Source organism: Pantherophis guttatus, chromosome 7, assembly GCF_059756535.1.
Source record: "Pantherophis guttatus breed Tessera chromosome 7, ASM5975653v1, whole genome shotgun sequence".
Taxonomy (NCBI): Eukaryota; Metazoa; Chordata; class Lepidosauria; order Squamata; family Colubridae; genus Pantherophis; species Pantherophis guttatus.
In genome coordinates, this window is record NC_142069.1 from 42,210,526 (window position 1) to 42,235,309 (window position 24,784).

General features: G+C 39.4%; 1 protein-coding gene across 9 annotated transcripts in view; it reads left to right on the forward strand.

Annotated features, from left to right (window-relative positions):
* PPFIA2 (PPFI scaffold protein A2) overlaps positions 1 to 24,784 on the forward strand; it is a 218,903-nt gene that overhangs the window by 35,414 nt on the left and 158,705 nt on the right. The window contains exon 1 of one of the 9 annotated variants that reach the window (XM_060694644.2): positions 20,872 to 21,105. The exons of the other annotated variants lie outside the window; for them this stretch is intronic. Coding sequence (XP_060550627.1) covers positions 21,025 to 21,105 — 81 coding nt within the window. The 5' untranslated portion in view covers positions 20,872 to 21,024. Of the gene's footprint in view, positions 1 to 20,871; positions 21,106 to 24,784 lie in introns of those variants that run through there. 9 annotated transcript variants of the gene reach the window in all.

Below are 24,784 nucleotides of genomic sequence, written 5' to 3' on the forward strand. Positions count from 1 at the left end.
CTAATTATAATCGAGAGAGACGGGTGGAGGGGGAGAGAGAGAGAGAGAGAGAGAGAGAGAAATAACATTGGGAATAATATTGTTGGACTCTCAATTACTATCAGTCAAAGTCAGAATAATATCTGATTATTCTGAATCCTTGATTTGAAAAAAATGTTAGATTTACACAAAGGCGTTTGGGGAGCAAATGACATTGGGAAGGATAATGTAACAATATAATATCGAAGAGAACTTAATGTTCATTTATCATTCAGTTACTGTCTGATTTCTGCCAACCTACCGGTAGCAGTTCGAAAGCATGTAAAAATGCAAGTAGAAAAATAGGGACCACCTTGGTGGGAAGCTAACAGGGTTCTGTGTGCCTTTGGCGTTTAGTCATGCCGGCCACATGACCACAGAATTGTCATCAGACAGTGCTGGCTCTTCATCTTAGCAACGGAGATGAGCACCGCCCCCTAAAGTCGGGAAAGACTAGCACGTATGTGCGAGGGGAACCTTTATTTTTTATTGTCTGATGTATTGTCTCTGTGAACAAGAATTGGATGATGTATACGTACTCTATTTTTTTTATTAAATTTTTTTAATTTTTTTAATTACTAACATTACAAACAACATATACAATATTTCACCCTGTGCTATACATAAGAAAGGAAGATTTGGTTCTACGGATATATCCTCATGATCGCCAAAATCCACGTTCTCGGGGTACAGGTACCGAAGCATCCAATTTTCCTAGCGCATAGTCCACGAATGGTTTCCAAATTTTCCAGAAAATATCTTCTTTATAGTCACCATTTCTAATTTTAATATCACATGTCATTTTATCGTTTAAAGCTAATTTCCACATTTCACAATACCATTCTTCTATTCTAAAATTCACATCTAATTTCCAATATCTGGCTATTATAATTCTACCCATTATAATCATAATTCTAATCAATTCTTTCTCATATTTTGTTGGTTCTATTTCCTTAATTATCAACAGTAATATAGTTTCTGGTCTCAATATTATTGCTTTCCCCATCATTTCAAATATCATTTCCTCCAATTGTTGCCAAAACTTTTTAACTTTATCACATTTGTACCACATATGTTCATAAGTCCCTAATTCCATATCACATCTCCAACATTGTTTACTAATTTTGTTATCCATCAATGACAATCTTAATGGAGTCAAATACCATTTCCAAACAACCTTATAATTATGCTCTTTAATCCTTACAGATAAAGTCTTCATAATTCTACTCTTCCAATTCACATTCCAATCTAAATCTGATATTTTAATATTAAGTTCTTTTTCCCAATTCATCTTCATCACCCTTTGTGGTTTTCCATCAAAATTTATAATCTTATATATCTTACTAACGAGTCCCTTTAGCCCAATTTCATCTTTCATAATTTGGAATACTAAATGTTCAAATTCAGTTTTACTTCTACTTATCGAACAATTGTCCCTTACCTTCTTAGTCCATTTTTCTATCTGTATTTTTTCAAACCAGCCTAAACCCAATTTTTCAATGATTTCTTTTTTCCTCCTTTCATTTTCTGAAGTTTTTAACCAATCTATTATAGTTTGTATATTTTCATCTTCCATTACCCTATCACGACTTATATTAGTTTTAATCGGCCAATTTTCAATTGTCTTCCCTAAGAAAATTATATCTGGAATTAAAATTTTAACAAATTTATTCCAAATTTTACTCAGTCCCTTTAACCGATAGCTATTAATTACACATTTTGATTTTGCTTTATCGAAAAACCATGTTGAGCCAAATCTCTTGATGTCTTTTAATTCTAAATCTCTCCAATGACTATCTTCACCTTTAAATATTTTTACCACAGTCCGAATAGCATAAGCCCAATAATAATTGAATAGTTTGGGGATTCTTAATCCACCTTCCTTTTGATTTTGATACCACATTTTCTTCACTAATCTAGGTCTTTTCCCACCATTGCAAAATTTATCCAATTTCTTCTGATATCCTTCAATATCTTTCTCTGTCAAGTTTAACGGTAACATCTCAAATAAAAAATTAAACTTTGGCAACAACATCATCTTACACATTGCAATTCTACCAAACCAAGACAACTTTATCATTTTATATTTATCTATCTTTTTCTCAATTTCATTCATCACCACATCATAATTTAGTTTTTCATTTCTTTAACTTTAACTAATGTGGAGAGAATTGTTTAGAATTTCATGACCCATGTTATTTCTGGATAAATTCCACCTTCTCTGTCTCTGCCAACCTACCGGTAGCAATTCGAAAGCATGTAAAAATGCAAATAGAAACATAGGAACCACCTTGGTGGGAAGCTAACAGGGTTCTATGCGCCTTTGGCGTTTAGTCATGCCGGCCACATGACCACGGAATTGTCATCAGACAGCGCTGGCTCTTCATCTTAGAAATGGAGATGAGCACTGCCCCCTAGAGTCGGGAAAGACTAGCATGTATGTGCGAGGGGAACCTTTACTTTTTACTGTCTGATATATTGCTCTGTGAACAAGAATTGGATGATGTATACGTACTCTGATGTGGAGAGAACTGTTTAGAATTTCATGACTCATGTTATTTCTGGATAAATTCCACCTTCTCTGTCTCTGCAGTTCCACCATGCTCTTCTAAAAAACTGTCCTATTGCCCAGCACTTTTCTTTCTCACCTCTTCTCCTTTCCTTCTCCTTTTTATTCTCCCATCTTCTCAGGATCTTGGCTGATAATAAAACAAATTGGGGCAAAGGAAACTGAGATCTGGGATGACAGAAACATGAACAACTGCATGGAGAGGGGGTCACTTGGGATGTGCATTCTGAACTTGTGTCCAGTGATCCAACCATAGCAACGTTACCAAGAGGAAGAATATTCTTCTGGGAAAATAAGTCACAGGGAATTTAGGTGATGGGATCATTAGTTGAAAATATTTTAGATCACACAATTGGGTGAAACTCCTTTCAAATGTAAAATATACATGCACATACACATATGTAAATAAGCGCACATTAATAACTCTGGATAGTGAGTGAATTGCTTCAGTATAACCTGCATACTGTTAAAAATATACTGATTTGGAAAGAGCAGTCATTGCTTAAGGAAAAAGCAATATTTGTCGCTTTTGTAATTTTTGTAATTTTCTAAGCCATTGTAGTGGCTTGGTTCATTAGCTTTAAATATTGTGTGTTTGTGTGCCTCTGTGTATGTGTGTGTCCAAGAGGCGTGCATTTAATTGACCTTCTATGGGATGAATCATAGATTACTTGTGCATGAATTACAGAATCTCAATTCAGTCCTTTTGTACATTTGACTGCAAGTCCAGTAGGGCATAATTTTGTTTAAGAAGGGTCATAATGAAAGGGGAAGGCTGAATCTATAAATACTTGACATTGTTTATTGTTTTAAGTATATGTGCTTTGTTATTTCACTGAAGAATAATGGGAACCTTTCTGGCACTGCAGAGCAATTTCTTAATAACTAAAGTTATGATAATATGTGATGAAGCACTTTATAGTCATTTGTCTTTTTTTGCATTGTGCTGTCTGTTAAAACTGATTAAATAATCTGAAAGTGGATGTTAGTGAATATTCAGACTGTTCAAGGGGGAAAAAGAGAAGGCAGAAGCCCTGCAAGAAGATGGCTGGAGGGAAGAATTCCAGATATGGATTGATTGCAGACTTCTGATATTTAAATAAAGTTGATATTGGTACATACATGAACATAAGGAATGACCTATGTGGTCTATATTTTTTGTCTATATTTTTTGTCTGTATTGCCCATTTGTACTGCATAAGCAAGAATAGAAAGTGGATTAAGAAGGTGAAAGTTAATTATAGCATGATCTTCAAAATGTAACTGTTATATTGAATCATAGGACTGGAATGGAGCTGAGAGATCTTCTAGTCCAGCCTCCTGCTCAAGGCAGGAACCTTATACTACCCCATTCAAATGGTTGCCCGGTTTATTTTTTAAAACCTCCAGACACACCCACCCACCCACACACACACACACGGTTTCCCCCAAAATAAGACATCCCCTGATAATAAGCCCAATCGGGCTTTTGAGTGCATGGCAATAAGGCCAAGAGGTTCAAAAAAATATAAGACAGGGTCTCATTTTCGGGGAAACACGGTATATACATACCGTGTATAAGGCACACTTTTTTCCCTCCTAAAAGAGGCTGAAAATTTGGGTGTATCTTATACTCCAAATGGATCTTTTTTGAAGCTTTTTTCAGCCCTAATGAGGTGCTTGTGAGTGAAGCGATCTACCTCCGACTCTGAGCTGTGCTTTAGAAGCTTTTTTTCAGTGAAGCGATCTTCCCTTACTCCCTCCGACTCTCAGCTGTAAAGCTTTTTTTCAGCCCTAACGAGGCGCTAGTGAGTGAAGTGATCTCTGTGGTTTGCCTGCTTTTCTCATTGCTTCTCTCTCCAAAGATCAGTTGTGCTTTAGAAGCTGTTTTTTATCCCCAAGCAGAGGATAAAAACCAGCAAACTAATGTGCTGAAGCTGACCAGACTAAGGACGCTGCCAGATGAATACCTGGTAGGCAGATTTTTTTTTTCCTATTTTCCTCCCCAAAAACTAAACTGTGTCTTATACTCCAAAAAATACGGTATATATACATATGAACAGAATAATGCTTCATTAAATGTTATTATAATTTTAGATATTCAGAATTATTAAAGTCATATTAAAACTAATGAACCAAGTCACCGTACTGGATTGGAAAATTAAAGGCAGGGAAAGAGTGACTCTGCTATTATAACCTTACATGATAGTACCGTATTAGTATTAGTTTTGGTTTCCCTGACTGGATTACTTTGAAGGATTGACAACTGCAGATCATATCTGTTATAATTGGGGATATGCTTTCTTTTATTGCGTACATTTTATATTCTCATCACTAATAATATCAGCTATTTATTATACATCTGTAAATATGCAAAGATAAAACCATCCAATTCAAATATTAAGCATTAAGATGTATGGCAACTATGCTAGTTACAGCAGTGGTCCCCAACCTTTTTATCGCCGCGGCCCGCTGAGTGCGCGCAGGGGTGGGGGCACGGCCCAGGAGCTTTTGCGCACGGCCCATTGCGCACGGCCCAGGAGCCTTTGCGCTGCAGCGTTCATGTCCCCCGGCCGCTGCGCGGCCCGGTGCCAGGTACTCCACGGCCCGGCACCGGTCCACGGACCGGGGGTTGGGGACCACTGAGTTACAGTATATCAGTATTGTACCAACTGAGTGGTAGAAGAAAAAAAGTTTAACTGGTTACTTTAAGTTAGCTAAAGAAGCTGCTAATTAATTTGAACCTAAATTCATTTCTTCAGTATATATTCTGAGTAAAGCAAGTGACTCTGTCACAGATAAATTGGTGAGTCACTACAGCCTTATATTAGCATCACAGATTTTATTTAAATTGCTGAGTCATTAGTGACATTTTTTTTCCTTCTGTCTGTTGGGTATTTTCACACTATGGTTGTGTGATCATTTAAGATTTATTTATTTAATAGCTCAAGAGAAAAAATGCAGTTTTAAGAAATTAACCAAATTTACTCAAATGGTAAATATTTGTGCACTTTGATCTGTGCTTTTAATAATTGCTGTAAATTTTGCAGAGAGGTAAGCAGAAAGGAATAATAGAAGAGAGAGTTTGGAATAAAGGCCTCTGTCTTTCCCAGTTTCTATATTCCTTTGAAAGTTCAATTTTCTGTGAGAGATAACAAAATTCACTTATTTTTATTAGTTGAGAGAAGCCCTCCCTCAGTCTGGTTGAGAACATGACTATAGAAAAAAAAACTAGAAATGATTCTTCTCCATCAAGACACTCAAAATAGCCAGTGAATTTCTGCTTTTCACATCAGCAATACAGTTGATAAATAACAGCAGCAAGGTTTGTACAGTCTGACTTTAAATATTAGCAGGTTTGAAGAAGGGCCACCTGACTCCATTATTATAAATATGCTGAATATGGTTATATTACAGTGATCCTGTAGATATTGTTATTAAAGGCTTTTAAAAATAGTTAACTGCTCTGCTTCTATTTTGTTGACCAATAGGATTATTTTAAATTTATCTTCTATTCGTATGCATCTTAAAAATAGTAAACTGTTGTAACCAAGTTTCCACAGAAAAGAGCTAAAATATTTATAAATAGAACAAATGAATCTAACCAATTTGTTTATATCATCCTCACTATAAGCCTTATAGATCTAGTCCTTGAAAGAGTACAAATCTCAGAATTGTATCGTATTTCTGTGAACTTAAAGACCATTATCTGCTCTTTGGCTAAAAACATGCAGCATTTTTCTCATTAGGATTAGAAGTGTGGGTCACATTATCTTCTAAGCTAGCTACATAAATAAATGGTCAAGAGTAAGCATTTAAATATTGCAAATATTTAGCTACATTTTAGTTAGTTTCATCTTTGAGCCACTGTGATTTTTTTAGTTATACCCATAAACATATAACTACAAAGCTGCTCTCTTATTAACTTGAAAATTCCTACTAAATATATTTCTCTTAGATAAATGCAGTGGTGGGATTCAAATAATTTAACAACCAGTTTGCCCAGGGTCAGGATGGCCGTCGTGGGAGGTGTGGCCCTCCAGCTCCACCGCAAATGTGTGACGAACCTCCTGTGACGGCCAACCTGAACCTGGGCGAACTGGTTGTTAAATTTCCACCCTTTGCCAAAAGGCTGTTTCCAAGGGTGCTTGTCTTCATGTTGGTTTCGCTGCTGTTTCAGCCTTCTGGACCCAGCTCCTTTAAGAGGTGAGGTTTCTGAGGTATGAGGGGGCTTACCATAGACACAAAGAGCTAATGCTCCTGAGAGCTTGCACAGGAAGACGAAAAATTGGGAGAGATTCCCCCCTTCCCGTGGAGCTGCGTACAGGTGGTTTTGGTCAGTCTGCAAGCAAAAGTGAGAGGGGTGAGGAATTAAGTTGGCAGCACGATAGAAACTGAGCCCAATGTAGGGGAGACTGCGGGGTTAGTTTTGCCAGACAAATTATTCCCCCCACCCCACTATCAAAGTGGATCCTGGGTGCTGCACTGCAATGGAGAAATGGACAACAGAGTGACTGGCATGAGGAAAGGAGGAGCAGGGAGTAAAAAGAGGGAATGTGGCCTTCTCCTTCCCTCATACCAGCTGCTCCGTTGTCCGTTTCTCTATTGCCCCACCACACCACGGAATTTGCCCTACCCACCACTGCCAGGTACCCTTGCTTCCCCCAAGCATTTCTTTGCCTACCTGATTTCCAGCTCCATTGCGTTTTTCACAATCGTGTGCAAGGAAACAAAAGTTTGTAGGACTAAAAAAAAAAGTTCACTCAATCAATTCCAATTTTGAGAGATTTTTTATTTTTCATGAGAAGTTGGAATTAATTAGTTGAACTTTTTTTTTTTTTTTTTGCACATGATGGCGAAAAAAGTGATGGAGAAATGCGACAGAGCTGGAAATCAGGTAGGCAAAGGAATGCTTCAGAAAAGCGAGGGCAACTGGGCGGTAGTGTGTGGGGCAAGCTCTTCTGCACACAAAAACCTTGTCTTTGACGGCTGATGCTGAAAGGCAGAGAAAGAGCTACTGGCAAGAAGCCAGTTGGCCCGGGAGTTGGGAATACCCTTTCTACCCTGCCCCACCTGCCACCCCCAAATTGCATCGATAAAGGGGGCTGGTGGCTATGTGAGGGGCAGGAAGCCCTGCAATGCCTGGCCAGGGGTGGAGAAGAGATGGCAAGAGGAGCTCCATCTCACTCCACATGCCCCAATGAAAGGCAGTGACAGCCCAACCGCTTCCCTTCCCTGCCTTCTCTGGCATTGGAAGCCAACTGTCAACCGTACATTTACATCCCTCTCTCTGTGTGTGTCTCTGGGCTCACCCAGTGCCACAGTCCACCACACAGGCCGGGAAGGGCGCACCTGCGGTGGAGCAGCTGGCGGCGGCTGGACGTGCTCAGTGAACTGCTTGATGAACTCATGCAGGTGGATGTAGAGCATGCCCAGGAGGCAGACATGGGCCAGGAGGGCAGCCTCGCTCAGGTGCAGGAAGAGCGGCATCTCTGGGGACACCTGTGGGGGGGGAGGAGAAAGAAGGATGCTGGGTTGGGCCCACGGAAGGAGGATAACCCTGCCACCATGCCCACCTGCAGGCTGCCATCCACAAAGAAGCCACCTGGATAGCCTCACAGTTCCAGTAGCAGCTCGTGCATCATGGTGCCGCATGGGGACCAGGCCTGAGCCCCTTTTTGCAGGCACCCCAACAACACCCCCAGTCTCCTTAGGGCAGAGCAGGCTCCAGGCGCTAGATTGGCTCCCTGTGAAGCCCATTGTCTGCCAAGGATTCCAGCCAAGGCCTCGTTCGCCACCTGCTGAGGCGCCTGGACTCCTGGTGATGGATGGGGTCCTTCAGGCACTTAGCTTGGCTGCCTATTTAGTATCTCCAGCCCCTCCGTCTGGGTGCCTTGTCAGAGCTGCCTTCGGCTTTTGCCTGCACCAATGTCACTTGATGAGGGTTAGGGTTAGGGTTAGGGTTAGAAGAGGCCGGGTTATTTATTTATTTATTTATTAAATTTTTATACCGCCCTTCTCCCGAAGGACTCAGGGCGGTGAACAGCCAGGATTAAAATACATACAATATGAAAATTAAAATAATTTTAAAAATAATTAAATCAATTTGGCTTCCCCAATTTAAAACCCCTTACCCATAAAATTAACCAATTAAAAATTTTAAGCCAGCCCAGCTTGCTGAAATAAGAAATAAGGGTTAGGATTAGGATTAGGGTTAGGGTTAGGGTTAGGGTTAGGAGAGGCCGGGCAAGGCAAGAAGGGAGGAGAGGGGCGAGTCATGAGGCCAGGCATGGTGATTCAGCCAGTTGACCAAACTGCACACAAAGTTAACAACTGGTTCGGTTGAATCGGTGCGAACTGGCTGAATCCCACCACTGGATAAATGTGTATGCCTTACCAGAATACCATTCACACCATTGCCTGAAAATCCCTCATTACTTCTTCAGAATGCAAATGATGCCAACATTGTGCAAATATTTCAGTGTGATCAACCATTTTCAGGTATAAGAATGCTAAGAACATTGGGAATAATGTAATTTCATAATATCAAATAATAAAACAATTTATTAAAATTTTAACCAAAATCTGAAATGAAGACCAACATTAAAAATGAGAAAAGGAGAATATATTCCTTCATTATTTTGAATATTTTCTCCCTAGTCTCTCTTTTCATACAACTTCTAGGTGTTTGTACAATCATAAAACCAATGGTCTTCCAATTTTTATTAATTTCTTCTACTTGTTGCTCAGAGTCTTTATTCTGAATAAACTTGCATAGAATTGTACTATAAACCCAAACAGCCTTTGTTAAGTTACATTATGACCTACTTCACTAGTAGTTGAGCATATTAAAATATACAAATTTATTTTAATATTTCCTTCAATGTAAGAACTACTCGATGTAGCTAGTACAATAAGTGTAGATGTAGATATATAATTTATATTGGCTGATAAAGAAATAAAGGGAGACTAGTATAGATCTATTTCAAGCTATTTAGCTCTCATCAGTTAGCCATACCCTTACTCGGATTTGAACTTGGGCTGCCTGCATATTAGGCAGTTGTATTAACTTCTGAGCCACAATCAGTGAATATAAATTTGGTATAAAATGGTTTGTCGTGAATGCGACTGCTTGAGGCTCCTGGATTGGAGCTGAAAGGCAAAAGGGGAGCAGTATGCTCCCTCCCGTATTGGGGTTGACCAGGTACTTCGACAGAGCAGGATAAAATATTATTCCTTGAGGGGCTTGGTGAAAAAGCAGTGTTTTAACTGCTTTCTGAATATTAACAGACTTCAGCAGCAAACTCTTTCAGAGGAAGAGAGCGTAACAAAGAAACAAACTTTTGGGACACCACTCCATCTATCTCTGTTAGGGTGGGGACCTGCAGCATGTCCTCTTTCTGAATTGGATAGTTTGGAACAGATGAAGATCTCCTGGACTTAAGCCATATAATCTTTTAACAGGTTCTTGAACTACACCAGAAGCAAATTAACAAACAATTCAACTACTGTAATTGGGGATTATTACATGATTATGCCAACTTCCACCAGAGAGCAGACAAGGAGCTGGATTCTCTCCCAGTTGAAGATTCCAAGTGTTTTAAGGGCCAGCTCCACTTAGAGAAAATTGCAGTACTGTAATCTAAACATGAGTTGATAAGAACATAAGAGATCTTGGCTGCTACACTTCATTCCAGGATAAGTCATAACTGGTGAACTAGCCAAAACAGACCAAAAGCCTTCTGGGCTACAGTTTCCAGATGCTATTCTGAATAGAATCAATAGCATTTCTTCCTGGCTGCCTCTGCATATGTACAAATGCAGTCACCTTGCTGATACGTGTGCTGAGATAGGATTGTATTAGGTACTTTTTCATGATGATGATGGTTTTGGCTTCCTCTCTGGATTTCAGATTCCAAGCTGGGCTTTCAAAGGTCAGTCTATCTCATGTTCTGAAGAAAAATACTCACAAATGATGGTGTAACATTTCTGTCTTTTTATTGTACTTCTGTTCTCTATTGAGGCAATGAAAGCTATGTTATTGTCATTCCTGTCTTACGAATCTGAATTTGAGAAGCCTTAATGTACTAGAGGAAATGGATTTATTTTAATCTGTTTTCATCTAACTCTTGATTGGAAAGTTGCATAAAGTAAACTTTTGAGAGTGTAAACAATTTTTAATTGTTAAAGTAAAGTAAACAACTTTTAATTGTTGGTTGTGTGCTGACCAGACTCATATTCATTGAGATGAGCAGTCATATAAATAAGTGAATTTTAATGCACTGCAAATATTTTGTATGGCACTTGAACATTCCAATTCAGTATTAATTTAAAATTAGTAATTAAATTAATTAAATTACTAATTAAATTAATGTATTCTTTTAAAAAGAGCCAGTTTGGTGTAGTGGTTAGGGCATCATCCTATAAACCAGGAGACCATAGGTTCTAGTCCATCTAGAGTGACACTATCTCATTCTTAGAAAGCAAATAATGGCAAACCACTTCTGAAAAAATCTTACCAAGAAACTCCATAGACTTGTCCAAGCAGTCACTAGGAGTCAAAAACTAACTTGAAGGTATGTATACACAAACATCAATTTAAAAGAGAGAATGTAATTATAAGAAATGCTCCTTTTAGTGTAGTAGTTTTCTAGAAACTTAATGTTATTTTATAACTATTTGAATTAATCAGTTATTAAATATAATGTGTTATCAAAATACTCAGTATATGAAAAAGGAACATATTGGCTTGTTCACAAACTTCTTCTGTTTTAGAAAATCACAGTATATCTTATTTTTCAGAGAGTTATCAGTTCAGATGCACACTACGTTGTCCAGTGGTGTTCTTTCTGCTTAATTGTGTCATTGAAAAATAAATGTATTTGTTGTAATATTTTGTTGCTTAAATAGAATACAGATACTCATTTAATGATAGTAATTGGAACCAGAATTTATCTTACTAAGTGATGTGGTCATAAAGTGTGACATCACGTGACCATACGGCTTAGTGACAGCCCTTTTAGCAGTTCCCAGTTATAATAATTAAGCAAGGACTTCACTGCAAATCATGATCATGTCACTGCAGGACACTGCAATAGTCAGAAATCCAAAGTGGTTATCCAGCGCCCAGATTGTGATTGTGTGATTTCAGGGGTGCTACAATGACTAGAACTTCAAAGACCAGTCATAAGTACCACTTGTTCAGCACTGTTGGCAGATTTGATCAGTCATTGAACAAGTGGTCATTACATGAGGACCACTTGTATTTCTTTCTAGATATTAGCAGAAAATATTAAATTTTAAATATTAGCAGAAAACAGTGAGAAAATATAACTCTTAAGCTTATATGCTAATAGATATGCAAGTACATGTGAATGATGCTAATCTGGTCTTGTACTATGTCAGATGTTGTCATTGTCTCTCAGGGACTTCTACAGTACTAGTAGAAATCAGCAAGGATAATCATTCTAGTTGTCTTGTGCATTGTCCTGCTTGAGAAAGCATACCTATGAGCCGAGGTGGCACAGTGGTTAGAGTGCAGTACTGCAGCTATTTCAGCTGACTGCTAGTTCAGTGGATCAGCGGATCAAATCTCACTGGCTCAAGGTTGACTCAGCCTTCCATCCTTCAGCCGAGGTCACAGGGTAGGGGCAGGGGCGTGGTGGTTGTTATAAAAGAAGGTCTTGGTCCGAGGGAGGCTACTGTTCCTCAGATTGCCGGATGTGAGTCCCTCCTTGTGAAGTGGGGTCATGGGGTACAGATGGGCTTGCTGATTATGTACCTGGCTCCCTGCCACGTGGCAGCAGCCCTGCCTGAATTGCTCAACGTTATAGCCGGGGTGGCGGTTGATACCCCCAGGCTTATGGTCATGGGGGATTTTAACCTGCCATCCGTCGGTCAAACGTCTGAGACAGCTCGGGAGTTCATGGCTTCCATGACGGCTATGGACCTGACCCAGTTAGCTCATGGCCCTATTCACATGGGGGGAAACACTCTGGACTTGGTTTTCGGGGATATAGGGGATACAGTGATTGAGCCCTTGTCATGGTCAGATCACTTTCTCCTTCGCTTTGACCTTTGAACTGCTACACCCCGCCGCAGGGAGGTGGAACCGATGAGGTGGTTCCACCCGAGGCGCCTGATGGATCCGGATAGGTTCCAGACGGAGCTTGGGCCATTCCCTGAGGCTCTGGCTCACGACTCGACTGAAGACCTGGTGGCTGCCTGGGATAGGGCGGCCACTGGAGCTTTGGATCGGGTCGTGCCTTTGCGGCCTCTGACTTGGCACTGATCCCACTTGGCTCCCTGGTTTACTGAGGAGCTGAGGGAGATGAAGCGCTGGAAAAGATGCCTGGAAGCGGTTGGAGGGCCAGCCTTTTTGAATCCGATCGAACACTGGTGAGGTCTCATATTAAGACCTACCTAGTGGCGATAAAAGCGGCAAAATTTAACTATTTTTCCGCTCTTATTGCATCAAACAGCCGCCCTGTTTAGGGTGACCCGTTTCCTGCTCCATTTGGGAGCAAGGAAGACCCCTTGGAGGATAGAGCTGAGGACTTTGTGCAGTATTTGTATGACAAAATTGCTCAAATTCGGGAAGACTTGGACTCTGACTGGGTAGATTCAGGAGGGGTGATGGAGGCAGGTCTTGAGAATGTTATATGGGAGGAGTTTGAAACTGTGACTCCCGAAGACGTGGACAGGATTCTGAGTAGACTTAGCGCGGCCACATGTTTATTGGACCCATGTCCCTCCTGGTTGGTGCTGGCTTCTCGGGAGGTTACACGAGGATGCCTCCAGGGGATTATTAATGCTTCATTGAGTGAGGGTGACTTTCCTGCCACCTTGAAAGAGGTGGTGGTGAGGCCTCTCCTTAAGAAGCTTTCCCTGGACCCAACAGCATTAGTAAATTATCGTCCAGTCTCCAACCTCTGCTTTGTGGTGAAGGTTGTTGAGAGTGTGGTGGCGTGACAGCTTCCCCAGTACCTGGATGAAACGGTTTATCAAGATCCGTTCCAGTCGGGTTTCAGACCTGGGTACAGCACGGAAACAGCATTGATCACGTTGGTTGATGATCTCTGGAGGGCTCGGGACAGGGGTTGTTCCTCTGTCCTGGTCCTATTAGACCTCTCAGCGACTTTTGATACCATCGACCATGGTATCATGCTGCACCAGTTGGAAGAGTTGGGGGTGGGAGGCACCGTGTTGCAGTGGTTCTTCTCCTTTCTCTCTGACCGTGTTGGCAGGGGGGCAGAGGTCAACCCTGAGGCGCCTTGTGTGTGGGGTGCCACAAGGGTCGGTCCTCTTGCCCCTTCTGTTCAACATTTATGTGAAGCCGCTGGGCGAGATCATCCGGTTTCGGGGTGAAGTACCATCAGTACGCTGATGACACTCAGCTGTACATCTCCACCCCGGGCCACCCCAGTGATGCCCTTGAAGTGATGTCCTGGTGCCTGGAGGCCGTGCGGATCTGGATGGGGAGAAACAGACTCAGGCTCAACCCATCCAAGACCGAGTGGCTGTGGTTTCCGGCGTCCCGATATAGCCAGTTGGTGCCATCATTGACTATTGGGGGCGAATCGCTGGCCCCCACGGAGAGGGCTCGCAACTTGGGTGTCCTCCTGGATACATGGCTGTCTTTAGAAGAACACCTGACGGCTGTGGCCAGGAGGACTTTCTATCAGGTTCGCCTGATTCGCCAGTTGCGTCCCTTTCTGGATCGCAACTCCTTATGCATGGTCACTCATGCCCTCGTCACTTCTCGCCTGGACTACTGTAATGCTCTCTACATGGGGCTCCCCTTGAGGAGCACCTGGAGGCTCCAACTGGTCCAGAATGCGGCTGCGTGGGTGGTTATGGGAGCGACATGGTGCTCCCATGGAACACCTCTCCTGCGCGAGCTGCACTGGCTCCCGGTGGTCTTCCGGGTGCACTTCAAGGTATTGGTTACCACCTTTAGAGTGCTCCATGGCTTAGGACCTGGGTACCTACAAGACTGCCTTCTGCCACTGGTAGCCTCTCACCAGCCAGTACACTCCCACAGAGAGGGGCTCCTCAGGGTGCCATCGGTCAAACAGTTGTCGACTGGCGGCCCCCAGGGGGAGATCCTTCTCTGTGGGGGCACCTGCCCTTTGGAACGAGCTCCCCCCGGAGATACGAAGGATCCCGGATTTACGCACTTTCCGCCGTGCCCTCAAAACTTTTTTATTCCAACAAGCTGGGCTGGCTTAACTCTTTTTAATTGTTCAATTTTAATTTGCTTTTTAAAAAGGGGTGTTTTAATTAGTATGGGCCAAATTTGTTTAATATGTTTTTAATTGTTTTTTAAATTTTATATTGTATGTGTTTTATTTTTGGCTGTTCACCGCCCTGAGTCCTTCGGGAGAAGGACGGTATATAAATCCAAAATAAACTAAACTAAAAAAACTAAACTTCCGAGGTGGGTAAAATGAGGACCCAGATTGTTGGGGGCAATATGCTATTTAGTATACTGTCTTTGGTGTAAGCCGCCCAGAGTCCTTGGAGAGTGGGCGGCATAGAAATATGACTAATAAATAAATAAATAATAATATGAGAAATGTAGTTGAAAAAAACAACCTTAAGCCCCTGCCTTTAGCAAAAGTGTAACTAAAATGAATTTGTAGTAGACTAACTTCAGATATTTCCTATATTGCCCAAGAAGGAAGTTACATGGTGTTAATATAGAAATTGCATGCCTGCAATTTTCATAGTTTTGCAGACTTTTCCAAGCCAGGGAATTATTATCTTAGGCTCTTGAACAGTTATTCCCAACAGGGCATTTCCAAATGTATAAGTGAATTCTCACAATTTTCAGTTCTGGACACACTATTTAGGAATTGTAGAAGTTTGCATATCTGGAGGGCGCAGCAGAGATTTGAGAAAGCTGCTCTATAAAAATATGAGGCAGAGACCCAGAGACTAAATTGATACATTTTAACAAGTCAAACTACAATTATACTAAATTCTGATGAATGACAGCTGAATGGATCCACACAACCCTAAGTCATGGCTTATAAATTTTATTTATTGGTTTGATTTATATGCCGCCCTTTTCCAGACAATGCGTTAAGCAATAGCCTTCATACTTTTGTATATACCTGCTTAGTAGGGCTTCCTCCCCCCCCCCTTAATGATTATGATCATTAAGTTACATATTTCATTATGTTATCCTGTAGTGGGTTTGTTGAGGTGCAATATGTTAAATAAACACATACCAGTGTCTACATACTTGGAAGAGATGCATTTTCTTCTTTTAATCATTTTTTATTAATCGGAGAGAGAGAGAGAGAGAGAGAAAGAAAGAAAAAGAAAAAGTCAGACAGACAGACAGAAAATAGTTGATATAAAGATACAGTATAATAAATGGACAAAAATATTATAGAAGTTTTACAGTTACTGCTTAGGATATTGTTGATGAAAAATTAGCCATACAAAGCAAAATATATTAAGTTATTTTCAAAATTAGGAAAGGGATGTAAGAGATCTTTTTGAATATTTGAACTTAGTGTTAAAGTCTGACTTATTTTGTTACTTAAATACATTTTCTTGAACAACATGGTATTTAGAGGAATGCACATACATATGAAGTTATATAAGGCGACATCCTCAACCATCTGGCTGCTGGTGCATAACTTCTATTTTAGCCTTTTGCTCTTGTTGCCCATCTGGCAGATAGTTTAAGGCTTTGCAGAGCACACTGCCCTAGATGTGTACCGTTTGTTTTTAATTCCATGTCATTTAGCTTGTAAAATTAACTTCATTGCCAGAAGTTATCTTTGTCTTTATTCGTGAGAAGTTATCTGATGAAAATTTGATACTGATAATAGAATGAAATATTTAAAGTAACTTTTTTTTTAAAAAAAGGAAAGCTCAAACTAAATATATTTGAAAGGCCATGACCTCTGAATTTGTGTGACCTCCCTGTGAATAAATTATGAGTTTAGTAGTAAGAAACATGCCAACTATCTGTTTAGCAACAAATGCTAAATCTACATGCCATTCAAATTGTAGCCCTGCCAGCATTTGGTCTTGCTGCCAGCTTGTGCAGGGAGAAAAGAATTGAATTCTGGCAGTAATCTAAATTTTAACAAGCTACCAGTTCTTCTAGGCTCTGGCTTTATATGTGCAAGCACTAACCTTATTCAGGCAAAGCAGGGCTGAGTTTTTATTAAGTCCCTAGCTTGTCCTTGGAAAGCTGAATCGCTGGCAGAGCAACAATCTAAGGATGTAAAACTACACTCTGCCACCTGCACAGGCTGTAATTCCTTTCAAATTTGTTTGTTTAGTACAGGGGTCTCCAAACTTGACAACTTTAAGACTTGTGGACTTCAACTCCCAGAATTCCTCAGTCAGGTTTGCTGGCTGAGGAACTCTGGGAGTTGAAGTCCACAAGTCTTAAAGTTGCCAAGTTTAGAGACCCCTGGTTTAGTGGATTGTGAGCCACAGTTGAAAACCTGCGTCTTTTTTTTTTTTTTTTAATTTGATTTATATGCTGCCCTTCTCTGGAGATTCAGGGCGGCTTACAATGTGCTCAGCAATAGCCTTCATCCTTTTGCATATTTATACAAAGTCAGCTTATTGCTCCCACAACTGGGTCCTCAATTTACCTACCTCAGAAAGGATGGAAGGCTGAGTCAACCTTGAGCCTTGGCGAGATTCAAACCTGCAGTAATTGCAGGCAGCTGGTCTCAATAACCAGCTTAATAACAGGGTGCCTTAGAGCAGTACAGTGGTACAGTACAGACCACTGTACTACCAAGGCTCGTGGTAGTACAGTTACTCGTCTTAAAAACAATTGCCTTAGAAAAACACAGGACAACTAATAAAACACCGAAACAAAGGAGAAAAATTTAAAATCCAGATCACTCTAAAGGCAATTAATTTAATTGACCTAAATTTACTCTTTTGGAAGGAAATACTAGAGCCTAAACAACTCTCTTTCTGCAGTTTCAATTCTATTTTATTCCTGGTGATTTAAGAATTCTTTTAGAAGGCAAAGAACATAATAAAAGAGAAGGCAGTTTTTTTAGACATCCTTCTCTCAAATGTATCAGAGTTCTAAAGTCTTCACTAGTAATCTAATGCAGTAAGGGAATATCTGGGAACTGCACCTGTTTTAATAAAGGCACCATCTATTTGCTGCACATGATAACATGTTATACCTTTCTGGCCAACTTTCTGAGTCTTCTTCAAAGTGCACCCTATGTAGAGAACATTGCAGTAATCCGGTTCTGATACAACCAAGGTAGGTGTTACAAAGATCAAATCCATGTTGCTTGAGAAAGGCTGATGCACAATAATCTTAGCTGGGCAATGCTCTCTCCTTTATATACCGTTTTTCAATGTTCAAATCTAACATACTGTAATATAACAAGTAATGGCATTTCACATCAAGCGATAAGCAGTTAGCTATGAGGCTTCCAAACAGAGATTATCATACACTTCTGGACATTGTTATCTAATATGTGCAAGATTTCTTTCGTAGATTATATTTTTAGTTTCTTATTTGTGCTCTCTATTCTGGAGATGGGAAATAGGTTGTCTTGTTTATTGAGATTCTTGTGCAACAAGAGTTTCCATAATTGTTGAAAGCCATTATACTCCCTCTGACCTGAACCAATTTGTGGGGATTTGTAGGGATTTGCTTCAGGAGCAAAGGAAGAATGATCTATGGTTGGAGACTATTCTGCTTGCAGAAGAAAGAATACAGTCTGGTACTGTATAGTCTTAAAAGTCCTGGAAGTACAGTACTTTTAAATAGGGATTCCTGGTTCTGTGCTTTTTTCTTGTCTAGGATAAATTTTGATGCTCTGTTGGACAGGCTAAATTGAAATACTAAAGTAGGCTTTGACTCTTATCAGCACTCTACTATCTATATTCTGAATTACTGGAAGTCCATCATATAAATTATTAAAACTCAGAATGTGTTGAGAATATGTTTACCTGTTCATGTAGGAATATGCTTTGGAAGACTTGCATGAAGTATTATGTTACATTTCATCTGAAAACTGATGTCAAAATCGTGACTTAAAAGAATTTCCTTGATAGATTCTATAAGTATGTGTGGATGTGGGTGTGACTGTCTTATACTTAATGCCAGCAAACTAATATTTTTAGAATGAATGCAGTACTAAAATTTGTTTCCAGTTTCTTAGTTTTCTTTTCCAGTGAAAGAGATTTCTGTTTACTGACTTATTGTCAGAATGCTTAGGATTTTTTCTTTTCAAATTTCTCTTGGTAATACAGTGGTTCCCCCACCCCCCAATAATTTATATTCTATAGAATTTCCCAAATTTTTCTGGGTTCAGCATCCTTAGTGTCACAATATTTTTTTCACATGCCCTCAGTAATTTCTAAACTATGCTGCAGAGAACTCATTGATACAGGTACTCCTCAATTTACTAACAGTTGTCAGCATTCCAGAAAACCTCCCAACTCCAAGTAAAACTCTGAAGCAAGCATTTTTCAAAGTTCTATTTACTAGAATAGGTAAACTGGCACATCTGGGAAAACCCGAATCTGAGAGGTCCAGGTTTCCTTCTGTAAATCAAAAAACCCCAAAACTATCCCCTCACTCCTCAATCGATCACATGCTCCAATCAACCACCATCCCATCTGGAGACATCACGCCGACCACTCCTTCTCCAGATGCAGGATCGCCCTGACCTTGACTGACAGGAAGAATGGTATTATGTCTCCAGACAACCCCTCTACTAAATCCCCCCTCCTACTTTCCCACACATGAGAAGGCAGCAGCATGGAAGCTTCCGGCCTAATATGGCTTCCAAAGCTGACACCAGTATCTTAATGAAGATAAGATGGACACACACACCGATGGTCACATGATCTCATTTTGAGCACTTGGCAAATAGCTCATCTATACAGTAAGTTGCAGCATTCTGCTGTCACCTGATCAGGATTTGTGACCACCACCACCCCCCCAGGTTATGGCAAAAATGCCGATTGGAGAAAATGGATTTGTTCAATGACTGTTGCCTTTACTTAACTATCATAAAAAACAGCCATAACTTCAAATCCGCTCACATGATGACTTGACTTAGGACCAAACAACTTATTACTATAACTCTAGACTTACTTATGGTTGTAAATCAAGAACTACCTGTAGTTCACATTGATTAAGTAACAAAATACTCTGCTGCGTGCTTCTGAGTTTGCTGGGTATCCCAGGGCACCATAGTGCATAGTTTGAGAACCGTTGATGTTCTGTGAAAACAATAGTCTTTGTAAATGTCAAAACACACCTTTAACCATCCCCAAAACTGCTTTTAACATTCAAGCATCATTTAAGCTTCAGGTTTTGTATATCTAGAAATACCAACTTCTCCTGAAGTGCAGATGAAACCATTTATTTTTGCTGCCTATAAGGTGTCAGAGTAGTGTTAATTTTTTCCTGTTCTCAGAACAAACTGAAAGTGTGTGAAAGTCAGATGCATTACAGCATAAAAATCTTTTCTGCTTGTTCAGTTTAATGCTTGGATGAGTTCTTTTAAAACAAGAATGGTTATAAACATTTCAGTAATCAAAATTATCCAATGATGTTATTACCGACAGTATTGCTTTTCATATGAATGTTTCTCTGGGGAAAGAAAACAAAGCCAAAGTTGCAAATATATAACAAAGTCATAATGTTTCTCCAAAGTCATAATGTTTCTCATCATTTTATTTAACAAGCAACACCTCATTTTGAAGCCTGAAAACCTGGCTGCATTACTTTCAAACTTCCCCTCATTTTTATTTGTAGATCACAGTGTTTATCAGACACAATTTTAATAGATTTGTGCAATTAGTGGGGCACAAAGTGTCTGCATCCTAATTTTAAAGTATTACATTTCAGCAATCAACAGTGGAACGAAGACAATTTTTATGTACCTGTGCACATAACCCACATTATTGAGCATTATATATAATAACAATGGATTGGTTTAGTCAGAAGAGGTCCTCTCTACTCAGCTTTGCATGCTTGCTTGTAATCAAGCTGTGTGGTAATGGTTAACAGGGATGTCAGCATAATCATTCTGCAAGGCTGTAGATGAGGGAGGTGATTATCACTAGGAACAGATGGGCAGAGTTCGAAGCATTGCCAGATCCTGCACCAGCTACATTTTACTGTAGGTTTTGCTCTAGCATTTCTTTCTTTCTTTTTAAAACAAAGTCTTGGTGTTATTCCTATGACACTTTAAAAGCTGGTTGAACTAAAGGTTTTTGACCGATGAGTCTGCTAAACTAAGCTGAGCTTACAAATGTAGACATGGTGTGTTTGCATACTGTCACTCGTCTCTCTGAACGGATGGAGCAGATGTCATATTATACAGTACCTCCCTGAAACCTATGGAAGGCTTCCTCTTGCAAGCAGGGTGCTGCTGTTCTCTGCTTTTTCCTATAGCTTCTTGTGGATTATATTGTGTCTAGAACCAGAAATGATATTCTCTGAGATGAGCACACTTTCTGGGTCTCCTAAGTTGCATCCTATTAATGGAACTCGGTTTTATACTTTCCAGGTAAGTGGTTAACGTTTTATTACTGACGTAAGGAAGTTAATTGCTGCTAAAAAGTTCAGAAGAGGCTATAAATTAAATCAGATATTTTAAAAGACTCGGCAACAAATAGTGAGAAATCAGATTCAGTTTGCAGGATGCATTGGACCACTTGATGCTACTGATATCATTTGGTGTTACTGTTTTATGAAAAAAATGCATTTTTTATGTTGAGTGGTAAGAATGTTTAGGAAATGGGAATAGAGTTCTAATAAAGCAAACTATCTTCATTGAAAGTTTTCATGTCACATACTAAGAAAAGAAAGTAAGATTGTTGCAATATTTACTTCCCTCCTTTCTCAGTTAATTTTGCCTGATTTTTTTTATTTGGGGGGATTTGGAAGGCAGGAACAAACCTGCAAAAGTGTAATATGCATCCCCCCCACCTCACCCATGAAGATCTTGCTTTCTAACCTGCAGCTAAGTTCAGCTCAAATAAAGGTGCTTCTGAGCTATAAGAAGAATAACAAAAAAAATTGTATTTTCCTGCTGAGATGCCAATGTGTTATTTTCTCAACTCTCTTCCACTGTCTGAATAAACAGATCCCTTAATGATCGGTTTAAGAGAAATATGTGATTTTGCCTCAGTGCACTCACACAGATGCATAAACACCAGTTTTTCCCCAGCTTCTTGATTATCCAGCAGGAAATAACCATGAGTAAATTCTGCAGCTATCTATCCCTGCACACCAAGCTACTTTTATCTTTACTTAAAATAACAATGCCCTTTTAATTTTATCATCACCTTAATACGTTTGGCATAAAAATAAACCTTCCTGTGTTTCTTTTTTTAATCCATTTCTGTTGTGGCATTTACAAAGTAATGATCCAAAGTATGTCTGTCATAATAGAATATGTTGTATAGAATATGAATATATTCTCCCAAATAAAAAATGATAAACAAACAGGTTATACAAAACCTATGAACTTCAGAATAATCCACTTCACCAATTGATTCTTCTATTGGTTTCAGGTCATATCCCCCCCCCCACCCCCAAATTAGGATTCTATTTTTAATCCTGCCGTCCTGTCCCTTTCTACCAATAGCTGCAGGCTGTGCTGAAACAATGTGTTATCTTTCTCACAGTAATATTCTGCTGATGCTGGCAGTGATTCAGAGACATGAATATTCCAGGACTGGTTATTTACAGCTTATTTCTTCCTACCTGTGCAGGAACTGGGTTAAATACTTCTTGCAGTCTTCCAATTAGATTCCCATACATTTCCATGTACAATATGTTTCCTATACAATATACTCATCTCTTCCCCACCCCCAGAATATCTGCATTCCAAATATGTCCTTAACAAGTACGTCAAAGGAAACATTTCTCTTCTTGTGGTTTATATATGCTGTTAAACCTTTTTGCAGTTTGTTTGGGTTTTGGAGTGTGTGATGTAAAATCAAGCACCATGACTTGTGGTTTATAATATAGCAGAGGGTGGATACCCAGTCAATCACAGCATAGATAATGAAACATGGTTAAATGTGTGTTACTATGAAGCCCAAATTACCTCCTTTTATGAGTATTTTCTTCTTAGAAGACAATAGAATTGTGGGACTTGCAAGCAGAATTAATTTTTCAGTTTTAAAACTTAAGTCTAATTTTGAAAATTTGGCACATTCCCCCAGTATTTAATTATAAATCTATCTGACATACCTAACTCTCACTTCTTCGTGCTAAAGTGAGCTGAAACATGCCCCTCTTCTGCAGTCATTACTCAAAACAAACCACATAGTATATTCTCTTTTTATCAGCATACATACATCTTAAAGTTTGTTCAATCATGTTTCCATCTTCAGAAAACACACAAATTCATGTATACCCTTGAGTTTTCACCATTTATGTATAACTTGTTCAATCCATTTCCTCTAACATTTATTCCAAATCCTTTGGATTCTCAGTTAATAAGCTAGCATAGAAAATAGACATTCACATCCTCAAGCCACACACTTCCACTGTCATCGCCAGCATTTATTTCGTATTTATCTATAAATACATTAAACAAGGTGACACCAGCCATCTTTGTCACTATTCAGTGCTGAACTATTTCCAGATCATTCCATTTATTCTCATGGATTCTTTATTTCTCCAGTGCTTACTACATTCAGAAAAAAAAATATTCAACTCCAAATTTGTGGAAAGATTCCATAATTGAAACTTATTTGTTCTCTACATCAGTAAATATACAGTAAACTAGCTTTCTCACTTTATATATCCAGTGATCTGCTGAAAATCACCAAATACCTCTCCAGACACACTTAACAAGTTAATCCCGATAGTTTCGAATTTATTCAAACTATCCCCCCTCTGTAGATGAATACCTCCATCAACATTCTTTCAATTTTCAGACATAGATGCAGACGTCATCTTAAACAATTTACGCAGCCACTTCCACATTCATGTTTTAAGATTTCTCAAGTTCCACCATATATGTTTGATGATAGTAATGCTAATTTCTTGGGTATTTTTTTTGTCCAGATTGCTATACCTACTGGTTGTTAATTAGTTTTGGTGCAGTGGTGAAATCCAAATTTTTTTACTACCGGTTCTGTGGATGTGGCTTTGTGGGCATGGCAGGGGAAGGATACTGCAAAATCTCCATTCCCACCCCACTCCAGGGGAAGGATACTGCAAAATCCCCATTCCTTCCCCACTCCTGGGGGAAGGATATTGCAAAATCTCCATTCCCACCCCATTCTGGGGCCAGCCAGAGGTGGTATTTGCCGGTTCTCTGAACTACTCAAAATTTCTGCTACAGGTTCTCCAAACTACTCAAAATTTCTGCAACCAGTTCTTCAGAACCTTTCAGAACCTGCTGGATTTCACCCCTTACAATCACACCTTACAATCAGGATTTGTTATTATCACTACCGTTACCTAGAATCACTCTTCTTTTTTGATGTTTTCTTTTCACCAATGTTGCGGAACATTCATTTGAGTTCCAATCTTCAGCATTTAATTTTCATTCTCATAGAGTTTCTTAAAATACTTTTTCTAGTGTTCTGTCAGTTCAATTTCACCACAAATAAATTACTTTTAATAAAATTCATTTTTCAATAGAATCCTTAGGCTTGCCATCTAAAGCCACATACAAAATAGTGAATGTGGAGGATAGAAAGAGGCTTAGCCCATGCTCAGCCTGGTGATTATTTCTCATTCTTGAATGACAACTTACTCCCAAATAATCAGTAGCATCCAATCACGTTGTAAACTATATTCCAGATTTTAACTAAATACTAAGTCTGTGTAGAATGTCAGATTTCAAAGGAAAAAAAAAAACAGAGAGCACATAAATATAGCTTCTGTTAAACTTCTTTTTAAAGAAGTTAGGAATTTTCTTGGAATTACACAACTGTCCTCTGATTTACAAATCCCATTACCCCCCCAAAGAGGATGGTAATGGCACCTCAGTAACAGCTTAGTAAAGTCTTTTACTAGCACTGTCTTCAGTTGTCCTCAGTCTTCATTTAGACATACCCTTTCTCTAGGAAACCATACATAATTATGTGTGATACTAATTTGCTTTATTTATTTATTTATTTTATTTGTCAAGCATGTATTAGATAACAGATATAAGTATAAACATGATTATGAATATATGAAATGGATACAAATAAAAAGGGACATTAGGACAGGGATGG